The following is a 22,105-nucleotide window of genomic DNA, read 5'->3' on the forward strand; positions in this document are numbered from 1 at the left end:
AGCACAGTACAGGTACAGTACAGACCTACAGTACAGGTACAGTAAAGCACAGTACAGTAATGGTGCAGCACAGTACAGGTACTGTACAGTACCTGTACCTTTACACACAGTACAGTGTAGGTATGGCACAGTACAGTGCAATATATTACAGTACAGTATAAATACAGTACAGTATATTACAGTACAGTACAGGTTCAGTAAAGGTGCACTACAGTACCTGTAGTGTACTGTACCGGTACTGTACTGTACTGTAATACACTACTGTACCGGTACTGTACTGTACTGTACCTGTAATGTGCTGTACTGTAGGTCTGTACTTAACCTCTTCTGTACTGTAATATACTACTGTACCGGTACTGTACTGTACTGTACGATAGGGTATCGTACAGTACAGTAGTATCTATTACAGTACAGGTATGGTACAGGTAGCTTATTACAGTACCGTACAGTACATCAAAGTACAGGTACAGTACATTACATTACAGCACAGGTACAGTACAGCACAGATACAGTACAGTATGATACAATACAGACCTGGGCATAGGTACGGTACAGTAGTGTACTGCAATTACTGCACTGTACATTTCAGGCTTTATGCAGTACATCCCCTAATTTATAGCTGAAGCTAACATAAACAATTTCTTTCATAATTTTTGTGATCGAGGCCAACTATGGCAAGGTTGAGGCCAATGTGTTAAAGACTGCCAAAATTATGAATAATTTGTAAAGTAGTTTAATTACTACTTACTACTATATTATATACCATGCAGTGACACCTACAGCAGTATTTCATATCTTTCGTTTATTTGGGGTTTAAGGTCTTTAAAATTAATGAAGCAGAAAGTTACAGCTGTTTCCTGAACAGTTAAGGAATAGTTTCTTACAAAGCCACAGGGAAGACTGCAAAGTATCTTCACCATGCACCTGACATACATTTAACCAGCATTCAGTTATTGTAGTAGGCAAGTAATGTGCATACACAGTATGTAAGAGTGCAGTATATTAAATTTAGCACAGGTCTAAAAAATAAATATATACCTACATCAACACATCAATCACAATTTATATATATTTTGATAATTAATGCTACAAGTTCTTACCTTTTGGCCAACTTTTCTTCACATTTTGTACCAGAGTTTAAGACTAAACCTACTGATCATATATGTAGGTTTGTTCTGGCAGCTTGTTTGTGACCTACTGTACACTCATGACTATATGGACACACAATGAATGAGGCTGTACAGACAGTATGTTAAGATCTTTAATATTGTAAAACACTGGCAGATGGAGATTACAAACTGTGCAGGTGGCACAGTCTTGCATGAAGATGGGGAGTGTGTGATCAAGGGCGGCGGAAGCACTTTTAATCTGGGGGGGGCACCGACATCAAAGGGCACTTTGCAGAAATTCGATTGGACTGATGCAGCCTTATATTTAGTACCCTTGATAACTCTTATTGTATTAACTTATTTGCGTATACACATCACTCCATCAACGTCCCGCCCCCCCCCCCCCTCAAGGAAAATATGCATACTAGCACTGCAATATCCAATGTGCAAATTGGGAAACAAGAAACAAGTTTTCTTTTGAAACAAACAGGTGAAATCATGCTAGTTGCTAATGTAGGAATCTTCCGAATTAGAGTTTATTTCTTGTTAATATCTTAACCAATTTTTTTTCATTCGAAATAGCTTTGAGTTTGACCCACAGAAATTCATTAAAAGTCACGGGCTTAGCCAGGATTTGCAAAGTTGTATGCACGACTATCTGAGTGGAGCGCCACCATCGGTTGGCACGGAGCGTACAAGAAAATTTTCGGTTTTACAATGCCCTCAGATGGCCGGAAACGGTCCTTCCCGAGTGTTCATTCTGGTTCCCTGGCCTCTTGCTAACTTGAGACACCTCTATTTTTATGTAGAAAAAGGGCACATTTTTAACCTGAGGAAAAGTGGGGGGGCACGTGCCCCCTGTGCCCCCCCGGTTCCGCCGCCCTTGTGTGTGATCAATCTTGAGATGACTGATATCTGACATATGAGGATGAGCATTTCTCTTGATATACCACATGAATCCATCACAATCATCATCATCAACATCCTCATCATAATCAACATCCTCATCATCATCATCATCTACCCAAGTCTGATGAAGATGTTGGTTTTATACTCTACATCTGCATGCATATAGTAAAGAGACTGGTAGCACTAATACAAGTATATGTTTTTAATATTGACAAATGCAAGGTGATTGGTAGTAGTAACCAAAAGTATACCTATACAATCTTAATGGTGTGGAGTTACAGGAGGTCTTTGTTGAAAGAGACCTAGGTATCTACAATGACTCATCTCTGCAACCTTCTAAACATTGTCTCGAAGCTGCTAAAAAGAGGTAATATGGTTTTAGGTATGATCAAGAGGAACTTTAGTTTTCTGAAAGAGGACATAGCAGTTAGGCTTTATAAGCAGTTGGTTAGGCCTCATCTGGAGTATGCTGTGCAGGCTTGGAACCCATAAGAATTTTGCTAGGGTTAAGGAAGTACTTGAAAAGGTCCAGAGGAGGGCTGCTAGGATGATCAGTTCCTTAAAGGGTATTCCTTATTATAGGCGGTTACAACTGTTGAATCTCACCACACTGGAGCTTAGAAGGTTACTTGGTGACTTGATTCAGGTTTTCAAGATTGTGTATGGTTTTGACAATTTATCCTTCACTGACTATTTCATGTTTGCTAATATGGTTGTACCAGAGGTCATTGTCTTAAACTCCAAAAGTCACAAAGTAGGATTAATATTCGGCATAACCTTTTTTACTAATATGGTTGTGAATGAGTGGAACGGTTTGCCTGAGAAAGTTGTACTTACAAGTAGTGTGAATGGGTTTTAAGAATGCTTTGGACAAGCACTTTAAGCATTGTAATTGGGTCTGAGTGTTTGCGTCAGTTTTTTTCTCTCCTATAGGGTCCTTGATGGGGACTTGAGTGTCCCTCCTGATCTCTTTTTTACTACTAAACTACGTATGTGATATGAACTTACCATGACAGCAGTCATTGTCCCACAAGGATAGAAAGTAGGCAAACATGCTGGCCGTAAAATTGTCAGATTACTTACACATAAAAACTATACAAACTATCATACTAATGGGGAAATAATAATATTATATGTAGCAAGGCAATTTATTATAATTGGAAATAAACAGTTATACCCACAGCTATCAAATATTACTAATTGAGTTTGGACTGAACTATGTGAAACTTAAACTCCAAAAGTCACAAAGTAGGGTTAATATTCGGCATAACCTTTTTTACTAATATGGTTGTGAATGAGTGGAACGGTTTGCCTGAGAAAGTTGTACTTACAAGTAGTGTGAATGGGTTTTAAGAATGCTTTGGACAAGCACTTTAAGCATTGTAATTGGGTCTGAGTGTTTGCGTCAGTTTTTTTCTCTCCTATAGGGTCCTTGATGGGGACTTGAGTGTCCCTCCTGATCTCTTTTTTACTACTAAACTACGTATGTGATATGAACTTACCATGACAGCAGTCATTGTCCCACAAGGATAGAAAGTAGGCAAACATGCTGGCCGTAAAATTGTCAGATTACTTACACATAAAAACTATACAAACTATCATACTAATGGGGAAATAATAATATTATATGTAGCAAGGCAATATATTATAATTGGAAATAAACAGTTATACCCACAACTATCAAATATTACTAATTGAGTTTGGACTGAACTATGTGAATCATGTTGACAAAGTACATATTTAATGATGCATGGCTTAATTAAATTTGATAATGTGCATACATGAAGAAACATTACTGTTACATAGACTCTACTGTGCATATGACGTATAATACAGTTACTATCCAGCAAAATTCACAGTTCTGCTTGTGGCTAGTACATAAATAAGAATAGATAAATCAATTTCAGCATACAAGTAGTTTTTTTTTTAAGCACTGTACAAAATCTCAATGCAATTGAAAGGAACTCATTTCACAGATGAATAAAACTAATATCTCAGAGTCCCCATAAATTTTCATTGATGTCACCTAACATTTATGACATATTGTGTTGACTATGGTGTGTACACCAGATACAGTACATAAAAGATTCAAACAATGTAAACCAATATTCAGAACCTGGCAGTTACTAAGGTTACCCAACACTGAGCATGCTTCATTCTTATGAAAGCACCATCCACCATCTGGGTGGCAGTAGATTTGCCAAAGGTGTTTCATGGCTCAGGAAAGAACAGGCCGGGTTCAGAAAAGGCAGGGGGACAACCGAGCAAATCTTCATCTTATGGAATATTGTGGAACAGTCATGTGAGTGGAGATCATCTCTATACCTTCATTTTATTGACTTTGAAAAGGCATTCGACTCTGTGCATAGACCAAGCCTACGGCGAATACTAAAGAATTACAGCATTCCAGAAAAAGTAATTAAGATTTTAAAGAAAATGTACAATGCATTCAACTGTGCAGTGTTAGATGAAGGCGAGCTATAGCTGACTGGTTCCATATTACATCTGGTGTCCGACAAGGATGTGTAATGTCAGGGTTTTTATTCCTTTTGGTCATCGACTGGATAATGAAAAATGTTACTGGCACAGAGAGAAATTTTAGGTGGAAAAAATTAGGTGGAAATTTTAACAATGTTTTAGAAGACTTAGATTTTGCTGATGATAAAGCATTGTTATCTTCTAAATTTTGATCATGTTCAGAGGAAGACTAATAGAGTGGTGAATGAGGCAGCAAGGGTTGGATTGAAAGTAAATGTTGGTAAATGCAAGATCATGAGGTTAAATACACAGAATGAGCAGAAGTTAGAAGTCAACGATGTGCCAGATTGAGGATGTTGCTGAATTAACCTACCTTGGTGCAAAAGTAATAAAATTAGAGGTGCAACAGAAGATATTACATGCAGGCTGGGGAAAAGCTATGGCAGCATTCTGGAGCCTGACTAGAATTTGGCACCAAGGAAACATTGGGAGACAAACAATGATCACCCTAGATGCAAAACCCTTGTAAAATCAGTATTGCTATATGGATATGAGGCATGGAACGTAACTCAATTAGAAGGAAAGAAACAAGATACCTTCCAGTATAAATGCCTGAAGAAAATACTTAAAATAAGATACCCACAGACCAATCAGTTATGAAGAGATGGAGAGAGTGACCAAATTGAACAGGATAAGTAATGAAATAAGGAGGAGAAGATGGAACTGGCTAGGAAGACAGGACAGACAACAATTACATGACCCTGGGATGGACCCCAGATGGTTCAAGAGCAAGAGGCAGGCCTATAACAACATGGCGGAGGACAGTAGAGAGAGAGAGGAGAAGAGCAGGCTGGAATAGTTGGAACGAAGCCAGGACAGCAGCATGCAGCGAACAGGAAGAAGTGGAGGGACGACGTCTCGGCCTTGTGTGCTTCTTGGTACAGAGAGTGCTAAGCTTAAGCTAAGCTTCATGGCTTAAAACTTCTTGGTTTTAAAGCACAAATAAATAAACTATTAACACAACACCATTTCACAAATTGGTCACTTCACCATTTTGTGTTTCTTGTCCTTCAAACCCACCAAGCACCTCCATGCACATCTCAAGGTGTTTGCTAATTTATAAGTATCCACCTTAACAGATTTCCATATCATCAGATAGATTGTAGTTGTAAGTCAAGCATTCAATACATATTTTTAGTCAATACAGGTTCAGGGCTTATTAAAGACATGTATACAGGTTAATTAAAGACATAAATTAATTTGTTAGTTAAAGACATAAATTATTAATAAAACATACAGGTTCAGAGCTTATTAAAGATTCTATCTACAGTACCACATGTGCACAGTTCAAATCAGTGTAAAACACATAATTTATGCTTGGCCATGATGTGGTGCACCTTACACTATTGTATCAGTTATATGGCTCCTGCATACATTAATCTTTTATTATCAATAAATTATATTCTCGCTGTGCCAAGTACAAGAATAATTTCAGACAGTTGTTCATCCATCATTAGAGCTGCATGTACTGTGCATGTGCTATTTGAAAAACCAAACTATTTGGTCAATTTGACAAAATATCATCACAGACACTGAAATGAGAAATGGTGGAGGCCACACGAGGTACTGTTTAAGTATTTGTTGTACATTTATACTTATTTGCAACACTAAAGTATCCAGCTAGTATCATCTCAATATTACAAATGTACAGTAGGATATATACAGAAGACTTCGTAGTTCATGTAGGATGTACATGTACATACACATTACCTAGTAGTTCATGTAAGATGTACAGTACACACAATACCTACAGTAGTAGTTCATGTAGGATGTACAATACACAATACCTAGTAGTTCATGTAGGATGTACAAACACAATACAGTACCTAGTAGTTCATGTAAGATGTACAGTACACACAATACCTACAGTAGTAGTTCATGTAGGATGTACAATACACAATACCTAGTAGTTCATGTAGGATGTACATACACAATACCTAGTAGTTCATGTAAGATGTACAGTACACACAATACCTACAGTAGTAGTTCATGTAGGATGTACATACACAATACCTAGTAGTTCATGTAAGATGTACAGTACACACAATACCTACAGTAGTAGTTCATGTGAGATGTACAAACACAATACCTAGTTATTCATGCAGTATGTACATACACAATACCTAGTAGTTCATGTAGGATGTACATACACAATACCTAGTTATTCATGTAGTACGTACATGTACACAATATCTAGTAGTTTATGTAGGATGTACATTCACAATACCTAGTAATTTTTTGTAGGATGCACATACACCTAGTAGTTCATGTAGGATGTACATACACAATACCTAGTTGTTCATGTAGTATACATACATACACAATACCTACTTAGTTTATTTAGGATGTACATACACAATACATAGTAGTTCATGTAGGATGTATACACAATACCTAGTTGTTCATGTAGTATACATACATACACAATACCTACTTAGTTTATGTAGGATGTACATACACAATACATAGTAGTTCATGTAGGATGTACATTCACAATACCTAGTTGTTCATGTAGTATCCATACATACACAATACCTACTTAGTTTATGTAGGATGTACATACACAATACATACACAATACATAGTAATTCATGTAGGATGTATACACAATACCTAGTTGTTCATGTAGTATACATACATACACAATACCTACTTAGTTTATGTAGGATGTACATACACAATTATACTTAGTTGTTCATGTAGGATGTATACAATATACCTAGTAGTTCTGTACGGTAGAATGTACATGTATACAAAATACCTAGTACTGCAGTTCAGGTAAGATGTACACACACAATACCTAGTAGTTTGTGTAGGATGTACACACACAATTTACTTAGTACTGTAGTTCATGTAGTTTATGTAGGATGTGTATATATACAAGATCTTGCAGTTTTGTCTTCAAAATTTAATTGTCACATGTATGATTTTACTCATAATACCATGTTTATTGATGGAATATTAGGCAGTTTTGTTTCATGCTTTATTTGCCATGGCCTATTGCTGTGTTCTTTTCAGTTTGTGTGCATAGTTAATGCTATGAACTTCTGTTCACTGCAGCATATAACAGACTACTGTATGTACAATAGTCTAGTTCTAATATAGCAAAGTTATGATACAAGGAACCCAGTTTATGTAGGGTGATATTGTAAAGTTGTTACATAAAGCATATATGGTAAAACAGATGAATTAATGCTCAAATGTTTTTTCTCTTCAAGTTGATCATTTTTACAGGTAATAAAAATGCCAACATGACATCAAGCATGCATTATCTTGCTGTAAACACAACAAAATGTGCAATTATTCACAAAATTTGTCCATCTAACAAATAGAAATAGCTTTCTTTGCAGACAACAACAACTGTAGTAATGTTAGTAAAATCGGGCAAGTACCACTTACATGCAGACAACAATCATCAAAGCATCTGCATCTATAACCCTCATATTCCAACGTTTTTTGCTGAGTGACACAACTTTACAGCAATGTATTGCATGTTAATATTTGTCAAGTTTTACCCACAAATACCAGCAATTTCTTTGTTATCCGTTTTACTGGCAACGCTCCAAAAGGGTTTTTGTGGCCCTAGGCCAGGGTGGAGACCGCCACTTTGACTGGGAATCCAAACCATGGGAGTAGTGAAAGCTCCACGAAAATTGTGGGTGGTTGACTAAAAAATGGATGATAGATTTGGGAGGAAAAGGAACCAGAGAAAACCAGGAAGTGGGTCAGAGGAAGTAGCCTGGGAACGTGCTGTAATGTTACTGATTGTTTTACATCACAATATGATACTGTAGATGGAAGAGTGTGTGTTGATTGCAAACAGCTGAGATCCACAGAAGAATCAATCAAAACCCTTGTTTTGTTTTTTTCTTTTTCTTTTTCTCACCATTGCCCTATCCCTTCTTAATTATTGACTGTTTCACAATCAAATTATAGTATTGACAGTAGGCCTTGCTATGTAAACTTCTTCAAATACCATTGTAGTAGCAATTGTAGTGAATAATTCTGTCTTTTACCCTAGACAGTACAAGTACTACAGATACAGAGTTACTGACAGTTGTTGCAATGATCCAATCTTGAGAAACCCTTGTCAGTATGCCACTTGACTCATGGCATTGCCCACCCTTGGGGAAAAAGGAAAGACACTTACAAATTTCTAGACTCCCTTTTTGATTGATCCACACATGACAGCTGTGAGCTGAGCAATCTACTGATGATACAGTGTAAGATTTCCACACACATTATAAAACTTACTGGTTTATATATTTACGAGTGACCCACTTACCTGTCTCCCCACAACCTATGCACCGCATTCTACCGTGTCTAGAATGCCCTGGTAATCTTTTAACACTGTACACCCTCACTGGCCCAAATGGCCTTCCTTCATTTTTCTACCCACAAAGTGTCTCAATGTGTTTTTCGGAGTTAGAAAAATTTTCGCGAAATTCGCCCGGATTACCTTGGATTTATACTCTAGAAGTTTCCTATCAGGACTTCTGCACTTCCAAGGATCTTTTCCAGCCTGATAAGTATCCTTTTCTTGTAGGGAAGGGTGTTTTTGGGGGCTGTTTTTAGTGTACACTCTCGCCCATGCGGTGCATAGGTTGTGGGGAGACAGGTAAGTGGGGAACGAAGTAAATACACATGTACATACATAATACACTGTACTGTACACATATAGAGTATTCATAATGAGCTTTCCTCTCATGATATCATCTTGGTATGAAATATAAATATCTAAATGATTCACATTTGAATATTTACAATTTCTTTGATCGGTTCAGTCTTCATTGTTATTGTCCAAGTATAATCCGCTGTGTGATGATTCTCAGAAAGTTTGCTTATTTGTCACATTTCATTTTAATTTTTAAGCATCCAACATATATAATTTGATACCTTATTTTAACACTCCATTCTTCCATTTGTGAAGGTAACTTGTTATAATTATATTATCCTAGACATTTTGAGAACATAAACTTCATGCTTCAAGTTCAAAACAAAAATATTGTTGTCATGGGATTTGTACAATCTGAGGGAAATATCTTTGTCAGAATCTTAAATTAGACAATATAGTACTCTCAGCATTCATAAATCATGTTTGTAAACCATCTTAGCCAAAATGCTGATAAAAAGACAAAACATTTCTATCATTGTTGATAGATAATATGTCATTCACAGAATGACACTGTGTAGTTATTGTTCCAATGTATGATGTTGACTCTTCCATTATATTCTACACACTGAGCAGGAGAGTAGAGTAATCATCAATGCGTACAACATCCAGAAGATATGATTTACATCATCATCATCAGTACCTAGATACGCCACTCTTAAAGTACTGTATCAGGACCCACAAAACAATGTACTATTTCAATTTCATATATTGTAAACACTTTTTTCCTCTCCCTATTGGGGGGGTGGGGGAGATAAAGGGTGGAGGGGGGTTGGAGCTGGGAAGCATACGAATGATGTTCTCAATCTGACAAAGTTTTCACTTTCGCCCATATGACTTTGCCAGAAAGTTTTAACCACAATTGTGTGATGTTAAGCGTTGTTCCTAAACTCTCCATCATTTTGATCACAAACATGCACATGGACATTCTGAGTTATAATACACAGATTACCTGTATTGTCATGAAAATGACCTCAAATAAGCAAAGCTGACAATTTGGCAATATTCTCTTAGATGTTACCACAAATATAGCTTTGTACAAATAGCTGTATCTCTGTAGTGCAATTAATTCTGTTTCATTCATGCACGAATGATTTCAACAAAAAGTTGATCTTATGGTTGCATTCTGCCAGACAAAATTAAAGATATCACTTTTCATTTTAGACAATGTCATTCATCAAATGGATGGACAGTCTCTAACAACCTTGGTAATAATAGCCACTGATATAGTCCAAGTGCTAAAATAATACAGTACACATAAACCTGTATGGCTATCTACATACACTACTGTATATGCAGCCTGGAATTATCTACAGTATTGTACAAAGTTTCTATAGCAGTTTACAAGGCTCTGATATTTGCCTCTTATAACATAATATGGTTCTTGTGTATCAAAACATACATCTCTGCAATTGTATGACTACGTCCCTATTTTGCATACAATTTGAAGTTGAGATCCCCGGTAAATTATTCACTGATATGTATTCATTTTATTTCTTCCATTAAATTACAATAATTTTCAATTGGTAATACATGTAGTCATATATACACTGAGTCAGCCGGACTAGAAATAAATATAAATAAATATGGGCATTACCCCACACAAAGATGTTGTAGTTTAAATGCTCAGGCAATACAAGCGCATTATAAATTGTCAGTAAAGTGAGTTTAGGTAAATATAGCTTCAACCTATTAATTGCACTTAACAGGCTATTCATGCAGCAGTCTGATGATAAAAATGTGTTTTTCCAGTTAAGTCATTAATCAATACGGTATATATGCAATCCTAAAAATTTAGCATAATCGGATGTATTAATTCACACTCCACCAAGTATTACTAAGAATTTTGTCTAATCACAAATTCTGTTGCCAGCACCATTAATTTTGTATTTCCTATATTAAGTGACAATCTATTAGATTTTAGCCAGTCAGAAATTTTGAGGAATTCGTAACTAATATTTTGAAGAACATGATCTAAATGTTTATGTTGGATAAGAACAGTAGTTTCATCAGCAAATATAATCAAGGAAATCTTATAAGAAGACTTATTAATCATAAATATCATATATACATAATAAAAAAGTAATGGTCCTAACATGGACTCTTGTGGAATGTCAATGTTGCAAGAAATGTTTGATGAGGTAATAAAATTATAAGACACAAGGTGATAACAATCAATTAAGTAAATCTGAACCAATTTAAAGTTGTTCCACGTAACACCGTAACAAGTAAGTTTTTGTAGAAGAATGCGGTGGTCAATGGTATCAAAAGCTTTAATTGAAAGATCAAGTACTGTAAGAGAGCAGCTGTACATAACTTATCATCGAATCCTTCCAAGATTTTGTCTTATAACAATTAAAGCCTTTTTTTATAAATTGAATAATGAGCTTTGCAATTAGATGAATGTGTTTGCCAATATTTTTCTTAAAGTTTAATTTTATGTATGCCATGATTAACATATATACAAAATGCAGAAGTAACCATGTTTGTCAATTCCTGACTTAACACTTGGGAGCCAAAACAGTCTATCCCCATGCAGTCAAGAATTCTTCAGAAAATCTACAATTAATTACATGTTTTACCTCCACAATTATCTATAATACATATCAAACGGTACAAACTCTACTAAAAGTTGGTTTTTATTATAGTTTACACTTTTCAATAAGTATCAGTTGAAGTTAATTATTGCTGCAACAATGTGTTTCAAGGAATTTCCAGAAAATTAAACTCCAAAACTGATGTTATCCAAAGATGAAGAAGTTTAGACTTGGTGAGATTACTGTATCAATCCAACTTGCAACTTGGCATGCATGTATTGAATCAATGTGTAATGGGAGAAAGACAGACTCAATATTTAGACTAAAGAACTGCAGAGAGATCAAAACAATAGGACAGAACAAATCCTGCTAATTAATATAGAACTTAGAACAAAACAAGGTCATTAAGAAGATAGGCAGTCGGATGGAACTTTTAACCAGGTGCATAACCGGGAATCATGACACCATATAGTCCTATGATAATGAATTCTTAACTAGAATATGATATGATGAAGGTTACACTTGGCTGCAAGCTAGTAGTCTACAGTGGAATCATGCATGTACAGTTATGTGCAGGTATAGGATACAGTAATTATATTATATAGCAAGAGTACTGTATGTTAGTTTTGTGTACACAGGTCAGTGAGGTCATTGCTGATGAAAACTGATTATTACAGTAAATACAAGGTACAAATATTAAAATTCTATGAATTATAATTTCTAATTATGAACAGTTTGTAGGACATTTATGTAATAATTGTCCTTCATTTTCATGGAATTATATGTCTCCATAAGGTAAAATATTTTGTATAATAATAAACTAATGCAACCTGTTTAATGGCAGTACTGTATATCTCAAAAAAATTCTAGGAGTACCAAATCACTTTTTGACAATTTTTAATTCATTTATTCAGTAAGTCCTTCACATGGATTTGGCTTCACTTATGATGTACAGCATTGTTGTACAATTTTGGTGACTAAAATAAAATAGAAATTCATGTGGAAATGCTTTATCAGAGAGCACGTATAGCCTGCAGTAGTAAGCCTTAATATTCCTACATACTCTGTACAGAATTGTGCACAGTAATACTAATATCAACATTAACCTTCAACAACCCAGACTCAGACTTTTAAATACTTCACAACCTATCGTATTTCTTCACGTAGTTTTCGATAATGAGATGAGGTTTCCGATAACCTGCCATCTAAAATCACACACACACCTACAACATAGGACTCCAAGCCAAGTGCAGTATACGGCTTCAATACTTTATGAATCTACAGAAATCTCATGAAAGCTATTGAAAGACTGACTCTGACTGTGCATGCTGTACATACTACATTATGCCCGCCATCCAATTTGTGACTTTTGAGCTGTTCTCCAACATAATCTCATAAGCTACCATACATATAAACCCAGGTGAGTCTGTGCGCTGAATAGTTTAATCATTAACAGTGCTAACATTCATTCTCATCACTGTCAACTTCTCCATTGCCCAGTACACGTAGAGTACACAACCTCGTCAAAGGAAGTCGACAGTACACAGCTGCAACAGTAATTACATAGACCAGATAAAGATGGTGATCAGTGTTGAGCTCATCTCAAAGAAGAAAGATGGATAGATGACTGTTATCCCATCTAAACTCTTAACAAAAACCCTGTCATATTTACAATTAGGAGAAAATATGATAAAATATTCCAAGTGCATGTTTTCCTGCTCATCTTCTTTGTTCGCTAGGCACATGAATATTATTTAAAGCTAGCAACATCACAACAATTATTGTGTGACATGAGCCAAGAACCTGATGAAATGTAATTTGTTATTAAATATCACCTCTCAAATTAGAATGCCCCTCATGTTATGTTGAGTTGGTCTTGTCGACTAGTAAGGCATCCATACATGTGTCATCAGTGTGTGTGTGGCATAGCCTACATACACACATACATACACACTTACGTCTGTTCGTCTGTCCGTATACCTGCCAGTTTTGTGTACAGTTTACTACTTTACAGTACAGTGTATATACTTGATTTCATTGGACTTAGTTGGATTATTATGTTGTTTATCAATCAATCATTTAGGTAACAGTGGTCAAAGAGATAATTTTGTAAAATATCTGCAAAAGTCACAAGTCCCTTAGATATATATGTTGTGGCCACTAGAAGACCGTATTTTTGGGGGGCGGGAGGGGGGCTAAATGTTCATTTTATGCAATCAGAGTTATGGGGACGGATTTGTTTTTTGCCATGAATGTTATGAAAACCTATTTTTGTGAGACTTGTCTTATTCTGGAATTCTGGAAGTTTGCTAGCCTGCTAATACATTCTAACCAACCTTGAACCAACAGTCTTCTGTTGAGTTTTATTTCCCATTTATATTTCAAATATTGTACACCCTGAAAGTCTGTGAGCTATAAAATACTGTGAAATATGTATCACAGCTCTACCGATGTCTGTGGCCACTACAATTATTGTACACCCTGAAAGTCTGCAAGCTATATAAAATACTGTGAAATGTTAATCACATCTCTACTGATATGTCTGTGGCCACTACAATTATTGTACACCCTGAAAGTCTGTAAGTTATATAAACTAATGTCAAATATTTATTACATCTCTACCGATGTCTGTGGCCACTACAAATATTGTACACCCTGAAAGGCTGTAAGCTATATAAAGTACTGTGAAATATTTATCACATCTCTACTGATATGTCTGTTACCACTCTAAATATTGAAAAAAATAAATACTGAAAGTCTGCAAGATATATAAAATACTGTGAAATATTTATCACGTCTCTACCGATATGTCTGTGACCACTCTAAATATTGTACACCCCGAAAGTCTGCAAGCTATACTGTGAAATATTTATCACATCTCTACTGATATGTCTGTGGCCACTAAAAATATTGTACACCCTGAAAGGCTGTAAGCTATATAAAATACTGTGAAATATTTATCACATCTCTACTGATATGTCTGTTACCACTCTAAATATTGTACACCCCGAAAGTCTGCAAGCTATACTGTGAAATATTTATCACATCTCTACTGATATGTCTGTGGCCACTACAAATATTGTACACCCTGAAAGGCTGTAAGCTATATAAAATACTGTGAAATATTTATCACATCTCTACTGATATGTCTGTTACCACTCTAAATATTGTACACCCCGAAAGTCTGCAAGCTATACTGTGAAATATTTATCACATCTCTTCTGATATGTCTGTGGCCACTACAAATATTGTACACCCTGAAAGGCTGTAAGCTATATAAAATACTGTGAAATATTTATCACATCTCTACCGATTTCTGTGGCCACTCTAAATATTGTACACCCTGAAGGGCCGTAAGAATTATCACATCGCTACTGATATGTCTGTGGCCACTACAAATATTGTACACCCTGAAAGGCTGTAAGCTATATAAAATACTGTGAAATATTTATCACATCTCTACCAATGTCTGTGGCCACTACAAATATTGTACAATGTACACCCTGAAAGGCTGCAAGCTCTATAAAATACTGTGAAATATTTATCACATCTCTACCGATTTCTGTGGCCACTACAAATATTGTACACCCTGAAAGGCTGTAAGATTTATCACATCTCTACTGATATGTCTGTGGCCACTACAAATATTGTACAATGTACACCCTGAAAGGCTGTAAGCTATATAAAATACTGTGAAATATTTATCACATCTCTACCAATGTCTGTGGCCACTACAAATATTGTACAATGTACACCCTGAAAGTCTGCAAGCTATATAAAATACTGTGAAATATTTATCACATCTCTACCAATGTCTGTGGCCACTACAAATATTGTACAATGTACACCCTGAAAGGCTGCAAGCTCTATAAAATACTGTGAAATATTTATCACATCTCTACCAATGTCTGTGGCCACTACAAATATTGTACAATGTACACCCTGAAAGTCTGCAAGCTCTATAAAATACTGTGAAATATTTATCACATCTCTACTGATATGTCTGTGGCCACTACAAATATTGTACACCCTGAAAGTCTGCAAGCTATATAAAATACTGTGAAATGTTAATCACATCTCTACCGGTAGGTCTGTGGCTTCGAAAATACAGTTACCTTCGTGAAATTTGACATCTTTATCAAACTTGAATATTTTGAAATGAGCTACTAACATTATTACAGAATTTTCCTACGCCACATCATGTGTAAATTTACTAGCAGAAATTAGTAACACCTTTTATCAGGATTTCTTGGTTCGTCTTGTTACAGTATCTGCTATATTGAAACAAACAAATTAAGTTTTACTCACTGATGCTGAAAGGGCTGAATCACACATATCTATAGTTACTACCAGACAATATATAATCAAATGATTTTTTTTTTTTCATGACAACCTTGAAACTACACTAGTGCCTGGATTTTTCCATATTCACAGCCTAGGATTACATGAGTAAATGTGCAGAACTACTTCAAAGTGCATAATGTGAAGTATATATAACTCGTTTGAGACTGCACATGTATGCTATGTCATAATAATGGTTAATATTTATACTTTATGGTGGTCATGGTACTGGGTATCAATTTATTTGTAGTTTTGTACAATTTGTAGAAATACATTTATTATATGTTGTATGTTTAATAAGAGTGTAATCTGTCAAGCTTTGATACAATAATCTGGAAATGAGACATTCATGCGCACACATGTTTGCTCTGCCCAGGAATGTGACTGGTATCTCAACACTGTAATATGTAGAACGGGCTGTGACAGTATAAATACATCTAGAATTTTTTCTCTTATTTCTTTTGTTTTTGGTCGAAACAGCCTCCAGCAGGATCTAAAATTTATTATGAAATTAAATTTACAGAGTCAATATTTAACAAGACCTGCAGATACATTAACCAAACATGCAGCCAGAGCACTGTAAATCTACGCTGAGTTTAATATTTATTTGTCTCATATTTTAGGCCTGTTGATACAAATGAAAACCATTCTCCATTGAGTACAGGCTGATCTAAACTTTGACCACATCAATGATGAGATTGGCTAAATTTATCATTGAACTAGGACAAGTGCAGCTAACCTAAGTTTCTCTTAAAAAGCATTATTTTCTCTTCTTTTTCTTTGAAAATGACTGCAAACTTGCTTAGTAAACAGTTTTCTTTGACTGAATGTAAAGTTTCATGAATGAGTCACTTCAAGCTACTTTTTTTTTCTAATTTCTGTCAATTTTCCAGAAAGTACAGCATGATCAAACAAAGACAACTGGACTTAATTAGTTCTACTAATGAAGCATTGTTCTCATACCCTTCAATATATTCATTACAACATGGTGGTGTGGAAAACATGAGTCAAATTTTCTTTCATAAAAAATAAACAATTTTGTATAAATAATGAGTTATAATTTTCCCACTGATTTATTATATATCTAATCCATAAATGGCATTGAAGCTCATTGCAAAGTCTAGAACAGTCTACTATCATAAGTCCTACGAACAGCTGACAAAATGGATGCCAAGAGTAACTCCTCCTACGTGAAACAGACAGACAGACATATTTGGAGAAAACAAACAGCTGCAATTCGCACTTGGGTAGAGAAATGAAAGGATAAACAATATTATCCAAAGTACGTCTTTATGACAGACCATAGTGCAAGACACAACCCTTCGGGCCCTTCCATTAGTGTCATATTCTTGTTTTGTAGTAAACTAAAGTCAGTTTATAACTTTCCATGATTGCTGTTGATCATATTTTATCCAGACCTTGTAAATTATTAATTTTACTTTACAAGGGCTCTATTTTGCAATGTCATTAAAATGAATAAAGCATTACAAATTACATACCAGTATTTAAATGTAATATTTACTGTCATACGGCATATATTTTGGAAATTATTTTCCATCGTGTGACATCTCTTTTCACATGTATTTATCATGGCATGAATATTCATTAGCTGTGTCTGTTAGCTGTGATTCCTGATCTAGTCCTTGCCCAGGTTACATTAGATACATGAGACTTACATCAATGGCTGGTAATGAGCTGATGTATACATGTACAAGCTAAGAAGGTGACATTAATTTTGTCATGAGTCAAGTGGACCATGACGACATGTGCAACTTACCTCAGTGGAGTAGTCATAATAATTCTTAAATGCATCTTCTGCTGCCACGACGATATTCTAAGAAGAAAAGAACATTGAACATCAATGAGTATATAAATAAAAGAAATGGAAAATAAATACTTTGAAACAGTAAATTTACGATGACCATAATTTTAACTATGCTACCAGTAAGAAATTCAGAGTTCCATCTTTCTCAATCAAACTTGAATATTAAATCTAATCAATTCTTCAAATTGCTTTCATGTTGTTTGGACTTAGATAAATAAGTTTTTTAATTGATCAATCCTACCCCCTACCCCACCCCCACCCTACCCCTCTCCCTCTTCTCTTGCCAAAAGGCATCCTCTATTGGTGTTGTGTGTAACTAATCAGCATCATTTTTTAAAGTCACTCTAAAAGTCACTCTAAGGTGATGTGAGCCTTAAGTTTCAAATGTAACCCTCCCCCAACATCTCCAAATATGCCTGTGAGTTAAACTGAGATAAAACCCAGGAATAGGAAGCTGACAAGATCCAGCAAGGTTGAGCCTTTCAGAATTAACATAGAAAACATTGATGTGACACACCAAAGATAGGGTTCACATTTAAATATACATTATAGCCAGAGAGAAGACCACAAAATCAAAAGCCTACCAGCTCCTTGCAGTTCATTATTAGTGCAGTTTAGATTAGATCCAAGATCCAGCAAGGTTGAGCCTTTCAGAATTAACATAGAAAACATTGATGTGACATACCAAAGATAGGGTTCACATTTAAATATACATTATAGCCAGAGAGAAGACCACAAAATCAAAAGCCTACCAGCTCCTTGCAGTTCATTATTAGTGCAGTTTAGATTAGATCCAAGATCCAGCAAGGTTGAGCCTTTCAGAATTAACATAGAAAACATTGATGTGACATACCAAAGATAGGGTTCACATTTAAATATACATTATAGCCAGAGAGAAGACCACAAAATCAAAAGCCTACCAGCTCGTTGCAATTCATTATTAGTGCAGTTTAGATTAGTTTAACAGAAAACATCTTTGTCAACAATGATTTTATACCATTGGTCTTACATGCTACACATGGCTTCGCTGAGTTAACAAACAGCTTGATTACATTGCACTTTTGTTACTCTTGAAAGCGACGCAACTGCCTCTCTGAGATATTTCCTGGGTTTATGTTAATACATCACAGCAAGCTATTACTGAAAGAATGGGCTCTCTACAATGAATCTTATCAAATTTCTTCAGCAGAAGAAGAGCAAACAGTTTGTATTGAAAAGCTTGTCGCGTGTTTCAACGGAAGAACCGCTTGTGTTAATAGCTGTTTTTACTAGGTGTGAATACGTTAATGGTAGGAAAATGACGTGTTTATTGACAAGCGCAGTTTATTAGTAAAATTTTGAGGAGGACTGACCTTTCCATGAAAAATCAAATTAATAATAGATTTGGTAATTATGGAATCTTTTTGTTCTTCTTGGTCGGCAGTGAGAATATTTTCAGTGAACTGATAAATGAATTTCAAATTTCCTTACAAATTGTCTCTCAGAATCTAAAACAATAAAAATATATTACTGAATAAATTCACTGCTATTAAATAAACAAGATAGCTTTGCTATGGTGTTGACACAGCTATTAAAATGGGTTGATTTGCTAACCTACATTTTCATTTCTATATAGGAAACTTAATGGCAAAAATCAATTCAACTTACCAAGAAAAAAAAAAGACAGGGATAACTTCTAGCAATTTTTTTTAGAATTCACATTTGCTGTAAGTCTTTGGTTACTCAATTAGTTATACTTACACCAACTGCTTCAACCTTTTTCTTCAGAAATTCTGTAATAGCAGCATTTACGTCATCTAACAGTTGTTTACCTTTCCTGTCTTTTATATTCAAGTCCGATTCTCGCTCTTTATATTTCTGTGAAGGAAAACGTAAAAAAAGTACTTGTCAAGTCAAATAATTCTACAAAGAATACAGCAGACTAAGATCCCATCCCATGTTTGAGATTTGGGTGTGAGGGGTTGGGGGGCAGACCAACGTTTTAGTGCCAATCATTATTATGGGTCATACTCCCTTCCCCGGCCTTGGTGTCTGAGGCAGTGATGGACAGACAGGCAGACTAGATGTAAGCATACTTTGCCAAATTTTATAAAATTCATTCCTAACATCAGTATTACGCTTAGTACTAATTGCTTTGCAGTAATTTAGCAACCTACATCTGCTGCTAAATTTTAATGAAAACCTGAATCACATTGGCGGGACAACCTGCATCTTGAATTAATTAATACCTTTAACCATTATCGGATCCACTGAACATTTTACCAAACAGTCTGAATACATCACATCTGTCTGCAATCCAGGTGGGTGAGATAAAACCAAAGGGTTTAAAGTACTTTTTTTTACTTTATCATACCATGATGATGCTATTGACAATAAAACCTCTAAATGAAAAATTGGTGCCTGGAGAATGTAACCATCACACATTCATAATTAGGATATCATTCAGGAAATGCAATATTTCAACGGCACATGCAGAGCATTATAATCTACCATTAACCAAAACTATTTAACGTATGTAAAATTTAAACTTAATTCATATGCATGAGTCTATTCTTTTCTTTGAAAGAATAGGTCAACACTTAGGCAAAGCTGACTAATTATCCTTACCCTAACCCCAACATGAACCATTGAACAATAGAATACATAACAGATGAACTCAAGTTCACATATATAATAGCCCATTTCAGAATGTTTTGATACCAGTGTTTTATCCATCCTTCCTCCACTCTCCACTCTGTCACTAATTTAGGAGTAATAAGTGGTATCTTGTGCTTCCAACAGCTGCAACAATGTTTTAGTGAAAACTTTAATGTTCAAGTTTTGTGAAGCAGTTTGAAAGGCTCTGATCTCTGTCTCATTAAATACTAGGGTTCCTGTGTAGAAAATGGCGATGCATCTTTCATATCAGACCTGTCAACCTGTTTGACCCCAAAATAGGGAAAATAACTTTTTCAGGGCCAAAAAAATAGGGAGAACAAGGGGAAATTAGGGAGGTTGGTAATTTTCAATTGATAATACTGCTAAATAAGTATAGTCTACTTATGCAATATAGTGAGAGAATCATCCAATCATTGTTTCTTGTTGTAGTTTACAGCAGCTCGCTTCGCTTTCTACAGGGTTTCTTTAGTAGGCTTCCATTTGAAATAGGGAACAGTGGACTCTGGGTACTGTGACTTCATGGCTAGTATGCTAGATATAGTCCCATCAAGCTTGAGACTTAACTGACTGTCTGTCTTGTTCTTGCGAAATACACTGAATAGCCTTTCCTGTTAAGCGTTACTGTGTGGAATCACTAAGCATAGGAATAATTGTTGGCTATTTTCAGAAATGTCGCAATTGATGAAACATTAACAACCAGGAGAATAGAATATGAAACAGGGAGGCTGGGAGATTCGGGTAAAAACCAGGAGTCTCCCGGTAAAACCGGGAGAGTTGATGGGTCTGCATCTTTGGACTTGCATATAAGCAATTTTACATAGAATTTTGTGATGTGATACTGGATAAGTTATTTACTGATATTTTGTATATCCAGTATTTTTAGTTGGTTTCCTTCTTGTCCAGTAACTGTTCTAACATTGATAGACAACCTTGCAGGCTGCCCTTATACCAGTAACTTCATTAACTTTGTTCAGTGGCCCTGCCACTGCGCTCAAATGTTAGGCTAGGGCTCAACTCAATGTTATTTGGAAACATTACGGAGTTTGGCTGGGAGTTCAATGTAATTTCATGTTTTCAACTGAGATTTTTTATCTAATCGCCATGCAAGTAGAACAATAATCAGATCAAACTTCTAATGCTGGTAGGTAGGCCTACTAAGTATTGGTCGTCCTCTCTAACTTTCACACAGTATTCAAGAGCAAAATAATTGCCACAGATAGCTGCAAATATATGTTCTTTTGTTACTGCATATGGTAATCAACTAACATAGGGCCTAGGCTTAGAAACATATTATTATATTTCTGCCAAAATATCTCTTAATTTCCTGCATCTGAGGGTTTTACTTATTAAAAATAAGTCCTGGAGATATTCAAATTGTGTTGGTTTGTTTATCGATCACAATTGACAGGCCAACAACTTCTCTCTGTGGTGCATCAACACAAAAGGGATGTGATATGTTTTTTCAGATATCATAGGGCATTCAATAGATTTTCATACTTTGACCTATGCTTACCAA

At 35.5% G+C, this 22,105-nt stretch overlaps 1 protein-coding gene across 4 annotated transcripts in view; it reads right to left on the reverse strand.

Moving 5' to 3' along the window:
• LOC139961097 (voltage-dependent calcium channel subunit alpha-2/delta-3-like) overlaps nt 1-22,105 on the reverse strand; it is a 132,895-nt gene that overhangs the window by 68,191 nt on the left and 42,599 nt on the right. For all 4 annotated transcript variants that reach the window (XM_071959984.1, XM_071959986.1, XM_071959985.1 and 1 more), the window contains 2 exons: nt 19,672-19,788; nt 17,884-17,940 (listed from right to left, as the gene is read on the reverse strand). In XM_071959984.1, coding sequence (XP_071816085.1) covers nt 17,884-17,940; nt 19,672-19,788 — 174 coding nt within the window. The remainder of the gene's footprint in view (nt 1-17,883; nt 17,941-19,671; nt 19,789-22,105) is intronic.

This window comes from Apostichopus japonicus, chromosome 20 (genome assembly GCF_037975245.1).
Source record: "Apostichopus japonicus isolate 1M-3 chromosome 20, ASM3797524v1, whole genome shotgun sequence".
NCBI classification, from domain to species: domain Eukaryota; kingdom Metazoa; phylum Echinodermata; class Holothuroidea; order Aspidochirotida; family Stichopodidae; genus Apostichopus; species Apostichopus japonicus.